Source organism: Numida meleagris, chromosome 6 (genome assembly GCF_002078875.1).
Source record: "Numida meleagris isolate 19003 breed g44 Domestic line chromosome 6, NumMel1.0, whole genome shotgun sequence".
Classification (NCBI taxonomy): Eukaryota; Metazoa; Chordata; class Aves; order Galliformes; family Numididae; genus Numida; species Numida meleagris.
The window spans coordinates 17231884-17239571 of NC_034414.1; the positions used below are offsets into that span (position 1 = coordinate 17231884).

Consider the following 7688-nt stretch of genomic DNA (forward strand, 5'->3'; position numbering starts at 1 on the left):
TCCATCCATCCATCCATCCATCCATCCATCCATCCATCCATCCATCCATCCATCCATCCATCCATCCATCCATCCACCCCTCCCTCCCTCCCTACCTCCCTCCATCCCTTGCTCCAGCCACCAGCTCTAAATAAACTGGCAGGGAATGGGGGGCACTGGGGCCCTGTTTTGGAGCCCAGCAGGGGCAGCTTCCTCCCAGGCAGGGTGTCCGGGTGCGGAAATCGATGCAGGGCATCCTGCCAGCAGAGACGGGAACTGTGGACTTTCTATCCGGCTTTTGGAGATTTCCCTTTCCCTTGGAGGAGGGAAGCGTTCAATTGAGGAGTCTCTGGGGGGAAATGCAGGGACACTTCAGAAAAACAAGGCCGGAGAGGGGGAAGGGGCAGTGGGTTCGGACCAACCGTCGGAAGGAGATAAGGAAGGTGTTGCCTTCCTGCAGCAGTGCTGGGGGAAAGGCACTGTAGGAAAGATGAGGAGGGAAGATAGAGGGGGATGGAGGGATGCACAGCGAGGGGGATGGGAGCTCCTGCTGGATTCTTGTGCAGCTGGAAGCGTCCTTGGGAAGTGCCAGGCAGTGGAGTGGATTTGGGTTGGAAGCACACCCCAAAAAGCAATGCTGTGACTTGCTGCAGCCCACTCCTGCAGTGGAGGTGCTGGCATGGGGGGCTGGTTGACCCCAAATCACACACAGTGTGGATGAGGCATTGGAAAAATTGTTATTCCGTGTGGGGTTGAGCCAAATGTGTGCACAGGCTGCAGCAGCGAGATAGGGCTGATGGATAAAGCAGTAGGGATGGGAGGGGATGGGGACGGTAGCCCCAGGAGCCTCTCAGCTCATTCCAAGTGGGAGGCTCAGCCCTACATCCCACCAGGGGTGCAAAAATAATCTCACAGCGCGCTAAGCCGGCCGATGTCCCCAGGTGTCCTGGATCGCCTTTGAAGTCACCTCCTCGTTGACGCTTTCACGCTTTCCTCCCCAAAGCAAACGGTGGAACAGAGGGGATCCTGCTTCGCCTGCAGCCCCAGGTGGGGGGGCCCAGCACCACTGTGGGGCAGGGGCAGCCCCGATTTGTGCTGGAAACACATGGATTTGTCAGAAGTGAGCTTACTCACTGAGCAGAGGAGGTTTCAACAGACCTCTCAGCTTAGAAATAGCCCAGAAAATAATTATCAGGTGAGAAACGTTTGTTTTCCTCTGCTCTGACCCAGAGGAGACAGCAAGGGGGAAATTCTGGACATTGTTTGCCCTGTTTTGTCCCCATCACAAGATGTTCCAAGCCACTACCCAAAATTTCTGCCTGCATTGGACAGCGAGCTGGGCTGGAGAGAACCCAGCAGCCCTTTAGGGTCTGTGTTAAAAGAAAAAAGAGCTTTGGAAGACCTATGGGCTTTGGAAGGGCATATTTTAGAAGTAATGGGGGGATGAATTTGAAGGAGTGGAAATAGGTTGGAATGGGAGAGTTTGAAAGATGGATTCATGGATAGAGGGATGGGAGGAGTGGAGGGAGTGATGCAAGGATGGACGAATAGCTGGAGAGAAGGATGGATGGGTGGAGGGATGGAGGGAAGAAGGGAGGGAGAGATGGATGGAAGGAGGGATAGAGAGGTGGGTACCTGGGCAGGGGGACTGGAGGCATGGATGGAAGGATGGACGGACAGTGGCTGGTTGGCGGGTGACATTAGTGGCAGGCTGGCTGGACACAGCAGGACAGGAGAGCCCACAGGGGAGCACCTGGCACCCCGCAGTGGCTGAGCTGGGTGCTGCCAGTCCCCAGTGCATAGGATGGTTCTGTCCGGAGTCACCCCCAGCCAGACGCATGGCCGTGGGGTGGGCAGCAGGGGAGGTATGCCAGCGCTGGGGCTGCCACCATGCAGCAGGGCTGTCCCCAGGGCCATGCGTGCTGACAGGACGAGGCACAGCTGCTGCCCGACCTTTGGGCCCCTGCACGTAGGAAAAGCCCTGTGGTCCCCATTTGAGGGGCCTGGCTGTCCCGGGGAGCCGGGTGACACCACGGTGACCTGACCGCTGGCAGCTGGGCCCTGCGCACCGGGAGGTGCTGCTGGAGGAATAACAGGAAGCGCAGGGAGGGGAAAACACGGCTGATGCCTTCTGCAGGTTGTTTTCCATCTCCTGCTGGGCCGGCCCTGCGTGTCCCCACTTTGCACACCCATATCCCCGCTGCCACACACCCACATGCCCGCCTCGGCCCTGATTCGGGCTGCACTGGTGCTCTTTATTTTGAGGTTCAGCTCTGAAAAAGTGCTCACTGTTACAAAAGTACACGTTTATAAAATGTGCTCCGTACAAAGTCCAGGGGGGTCAAACTCGGTGTTTCCCCCTTCTCCTTCCCCATCTGGCAGTGCTCGGCATAGCATGGGGAAGGGGGGAGGAAAGGGGAAAGAGGGAGGGATAGAAAGAGGAGAGGAAAAGAGAGAAGGGCAGAGAAGGGAAGAGAATGGAAGGGAAAAGAAGGGAAGAGAAGGGAAAAGAAAAAGATGAGGGAAAGAGAGGACAGGAGGAGGCCAGTGGCTGCCCCCATGCCCTGCACTCCCCAGGCTGCAGGACAGAACATGGCCATGCCACAGGGGCGGTGGTGTGGAGACCCAGCACCCGAGGCCAGGCACCAGCACCGGCTGCTGCTGGACAGAAGTGGCAGAAAATTGACATCCTTAGTCCCCCGCCCATCCCTTGCAGGAAGGTGAAGTGTAAGGGAAGGCCCTTCTGCTTCAGAAAGGCAGAAAATGGGTTTGGTTGAATTCATGGATATTTGGAGCTTGGCATTTACACTTTCTCCCCTATCACCCAATAGTGGAGTCAGGAACTGCCAGAGGAAATGCTTGTCTTGTCCATAGTCTCCAGAGGCTGTTTTGGTGGGGAGACTTACCAAAAAGAAAGAAAAGAAAGAAAAGAGGGATCCCGAGTGCCCCTATCCCACAAAACAACACAGGTGGGCTCCACGCTCCTACAGGCATGGGGTTTGTGGGGTGCAGCCTGGAGCTGCAACATTGCCAGTGGTTGAATCTTGCCATGGGTAATACCCCAACTGTGGCCATGGATCCATGGCACGGGGACTGCTGTGATGTGCACCCAGCCTTCTCTCCATGCTGCAGCCAGGGCTCGTATCTCAGCAGTGGGCGTGGGGTCACCAAGCCAGAAGTTGCCTTATTCTTCCCCATTTTTCTTGCGTTTCGTTTTGGTTTTGTTTTGGTCGGTTTGTTTATAAATGGCACATCTACACTCCAGCTACACACATGGGAAACACAGTGAGAAAATAAAACAGCTCATGGGAGGCCCCGCCTTGGGATGCGTCCGGCAGGAGGATGGCTCCAGGGAGGGTGTATGGGGGGGGCTGTCCCAAGCAGAGACCCCAGGGAGCAAGGATGGGAGCAAACATTTCTTGGCAGCAAAGTGCTACGTGACCGCGGGGGTTTTACAGCTGGAGTGGAAGTGTCAGTCTTCAGCCCCACACACTGCAGGGACGGCCATGAAGACAGCGTAAAACACACACGGGAGCAGCAGCCACCCTGCTTGGACAGAGAGGCCGGTGGCTTTGTGGGTTTTTCTTCTTTTTTTCATTTCTTAGGAGTTTGTTTTGTCTCCTAACGATGGTTCCCCAAGCTGTCTGGCCAGGCTGGGTGCCAGGTATGGCCCAAAACCTGCACAAAACTTGGGAGGAGAAGGGGAAGGAGCAGGCAGTGGTTGGTGAAAGCTGCCCAGGAGATGTTTGCGGGGCTTCAGCGCTTGTCCCAACAGCAGGCACGTGGCCCTGGTGCTGTCTGCATGTCCAAGCGGTGGCAAGCGTCACCAGCACCTGGGGCTGTCCCCAGTGAGCGCCATGTCCCAGGCTTGGCCCTTAGCTGCAGAGAACAGGCTGGGTTTGGGGAACTGGAGGCTGCTGGGCTCTTTCTCCATCAGTGCTGTTTTGGGGCTGAAAGCAGCGATTTCCATGGTTTTCTCCCCAAGCAGTGGGCACCAGTACCCCCAAGGCACGTGCTGCTTTTGGGGTTCTTTCCCACATGGGGTTTGCTCTGGCTGCAGCCCCTGCTATGTTCCCCCTTGGCTCCTGACCTGGGGACACCCCTGTGCCCCCCGCGCCACCGCCTCCACTGTCCCAGCAGCTGGGGCTACAAGCTCAGCCCAGCTTCATGGCGGTGACAGTGGTCCTGGGGGGACAGCAGCCCCAGTGAAAATCCCCCATTTTGGGGCAAAAGAAGAGGAACTGTCCCCCCATCTCCCCACAACAACCAGGCACAGGGGACAGCGGGAGGGGACAAGGACAAGGCACAGTGTCCCCGCCAGGTAGTGGGGCTGGGGCGGGGAGCAGGGGAGGCTGAGGCGGCTGGGGGCAGAGGGGTGAGCCCCGTGTCCCAGCCTCCCCGGCCGTACCTAAACCTCCTCATCCTCGCTGGCTTTGCTCCAGCGGTGACAGCAGTTGGCTGTGATGCCCAGCAGGAAGTTGGTAGCCACCGATGCAATGGAGACCACGAAGCCCACAAAGGCGATGAAGAGATAGTCGTCCAGCGTCAGGGTGAGGTGGCACGCCTTGAAGCTCTCCTCTGTCAGCGAGAAGAGGGGCACTTCCTTCACCTCGGGGGGAGCCTGGCACTTAGCCAGCTGCGAATCTGCCGGGAGAGCGGCGTTAGGGGTCGGTACCACCATTGGCAAGGACGCGGGGGGTGACGTAGGGGCCACCTACCTGATGTGCAGAGCTGGATGCGGCTCTTCAGCCACTTGAGGAAGGGCTCCATTGCACAGCCGCACACCCAGGGGTTGCCGCCGATCCGGAGGGTCACTAACCCCGTCAGCCCCTCCAACGCGTCCAGGCTGAGGGCCGACAGCCCCCCGTAGCTGAGGTCCAGCTCCCGCAGCTGCACCAGCCCGCGAAAGGCCTTGGGGTGCACCGTGCACAGCCAGGGGTTGTGGCTGAGGTCGAGGCGCAGCAGCTCGCTGGCCTCCAGGAACATGTCGGCTGTCACCAGGCTGAAGTTGTTGTAGCTGAGGTCCAGGTGGGTGAGGCGGCGGGCGCCCAGGAACAGCCTGGCGGGCAGGGCGGCCAGCGAGTTGTTGCGCAGGTCGAGGACGCGCAGCTGGGCGTAGCAGGCCAGGTAGCCCAGCGGGATGCTGGCGATGCGGTTGTGGGCCAGGCTGAGGTTGCCGGTGTCCAAGGGCAGCTCGGCGGGCACCGAGAAGAGCCGCTGCCCGCTGCAGTCCACTGCCTGCCCGCGGCACGTGCACAGCACCGGGCAGCCCGCCCCAGAGCCTGCTGCCACCACCGCCACCACCGCCACCAGCCAGGGGCCCAGCAGCATGGCGGGCCGGCAGCCTGCCCCCGGGCCCATCTCAGAGCCTGGAGTGTGCCATGGCAGCAGGCCTCAGTGCGGGGACAGCCCGCTGGCTGCACCGTGACAGCATCCTCTGCCCGTCACAGCGTGGTGGGGGCCATCACGACTGGGGGAAGGGTCACCCAACAAAGTCTACTGGCAGTGGTGGAGGAAGCAGTTGGGACCGGACCCAAGTTCTGAGCTAGAAAAGCAATGCTCAGGGCATCCCACGGACATTCGGGGCCCACTGAGCCTCCCCGCAGGGCCGGTGCGAGCTGCTTTCAGCTGCCTGCGGAAAAGAGGAGTGAAAGAAACCCAAGCTAGCAGCAAGCTCTTCCAGGGTCTGTGCGGCTCACAGAGCATCCACACCATCCCCATGGATGTGCCCCTCCTTGCCCAGCCCCCGTGCTTTTAGCCAAATGGAGGGCTCAGCCCCACCGACTCAGCTTGGCCTGTCCTGGCAGAGCCAGGGGCGTCCTCACCGTCAACGCTCTGCCCGCTGCCAGGGATGCCTTCTTCGCCGGCCCCCGCAGGGATAGCCCCCTCCCAGTGCAGTTCCCCGCCCGGCACAGCATCCCTCACCCTGGCAGCCCCACTGCCAGCCTGCTCTGCCCCCACTGCCTGGCCATCTTAGCTCCTTCCTCCCTCACCCAGCACGCCCATGCCCTCCCCAGCTCCATCCTTTCCCCACCTCACCCATTGTGCTGGGGAAACCACCGCCCCTGCTGCCCTCCTTCCCTGCCACAGCCGCCAACAGTGCCGGGGGACAGCGGGGTCCCTGGGTACTCACGCTGCCTGGAGACAAGCGGGGCTCAGCTCAGCAACCACTCAGGCGGTAAGATGGGGGTCCGTCAAGTTGGGCGAGCAGCTCCTGCAGCCAAGGCTGCTGCCGAGCCTGGCAATCAGAGCAGGTCTTTCCCCACCTCCTTCCTCCCCTCCTCCTCCTCGTCCTCCCTTGTCTCTCTCTTTCTCTATTTTTTTTTTTTTCCTTGAGGGCCAGATACTGACGTTTTGGTGTCTCTTAGCAACTGCCTCCACATCTCTGAGCAACAGGAGAGCAGGATGCGGAGCTGCACAGTGATGGAGACGGCAGAGGGGAGCAATGCCCCCGCGATGGGGACACCCTGCTCGGGATGACGGTGTGGGATGAGGGATGACAGGTGGCACTCAGCCACGCAGTGACCCCAGCTGGTCCCCAGCCCACCAGCTCCCCTCCTTGCACCTCCAGCCCTGGGGAGCACCCCCGTGGGATGGGGTGAACCAGGGCTTCCCGGGTCTCAAAACAGAAGCAAAATAGGTGTCAGCAGAAGAGAAAATGAGAGCAAATCAGGAGTGATTTCACCCAGCTGTCTTCACCCCAATGAACCCAGGCTGCAGGGACCTGGTGGCCTGGGGGGTGATAGAAAAGCTATGTTCCCATTTGAAAACTGATACACTGCTCATTTTGCATGGTCTTTTGTGACACCCCCCACTCCCTCTCTTTGTAGTCGGCTTCTTTAAATGCAAATAGCTCTTTCAGAAAAAAAAAAAAAAAGAAGGATGCACATTGCAACAACATGGGTACGACATTTTGAAAAGGAGGCACTTTCAAAATCTAGCCTGCTTGTGCATTTTCCCCATTTCTTTCAATTTTCTCCCGCTGTTTTCACGGAGCCGCCTCCTTCCCAGCCCCACTGGCCCCATTTCTGTACCCCAGTGGCATTGTGTGGATGCCTGGGGCTGCTCCCCATGGGACAGCTCCCCCTCGCCTGCAGCTTGCAGCCAGACGGCGCGCGGCTGCCTCTCCCTGTGGTGGGTATTAATTGGCACTGCTCTCAGCCCGGGGTCCCAGTGGGTTTCAAGAGAAGCTCCAGGAGCCAAATACAACCAGACATCCCCGGAGCCAGATGCAGCTCAGCCAGACACATAATTAGAGATAAGACCCATGCCTGGCTGCAAATCTCTTCCAGAGCATCTATTAGTACAGAGATTTCCACCATTTAGGGCTGCATTTGCAGCAAATTAATGAATAAATAACCCCGATTGGGGCTGGTTGTTAATGGCCCTCAAGGCCGACTGGCAGAGCTTGGCTCAGGGCCCCTTTGCCAAAACGTCTTCCTCAATGCAGGAGAGGTTGGTGACAGCTGAGCAGCCTCACTGGGACATCATGGAGGCACCATGAACCACTGAGATGGCCACGAGCATCCCTGGGGTGCTCGAGGCCGGGTTGGAGGGGGCCCTGGGCAGCCTGATCTGGTGGGGGGCAGCCCTAGCCATGGCAGTGAGGCTGGAGCTCAATGATCTCTGAGGTCCCTTTCAACCTAAGCCATTCCATGAAATGCAGCTTGCTTTTGGAGATGGGCATCAGTGTTCTCACCTCCTCCTCA

The 7688-nt window shown here is 59.0% G+C and overlaps 1 protein-coding gene across 1 annotated transcript; it reads right to left on the minus strand.

Moving 5' to 3' along the window:
• Positions 2209 to 7663, minus strand: LRRC55 (leucine rich repeat containing 55). Its single transcript, XM_021402302.1, has 3 exons — positions 4698 to 7663; positions 4388 to 4623; positions 2209 to 3929 (listed from the first exon to the last, which is right to left on the minus strand). Exons 1-2 carry the CDS (start codon positions 5338 to 5340, stop codon positions 4388 to 4390), a joined length of 879 nt encoding a protein of 292 aa, XP_021257977.1. The 5' UTR covers positions 5341 to 7663; the 3' UTR covers positions 2209 to 3929.

What these genes read in the sequence shown, in the direction of transcription:
- LRRC55 (XM_021402302.1), bottom strand. Translation starts at nt 5,340, where the DNA reads ATGGGCCCGGGGGCAGGCTGCCGGCCCGCCATGCTGCTGGGCCCCTGG. An exon ending in CATCCAGCTCTGCACATCAG is followed by an intron (nt 4,624 to 4,697) that starts GTAGGTGGCCCC and finishes CTCTCCCGGCAG; the next exon opens with ATTCGCAGCTGGCTAAGTGC.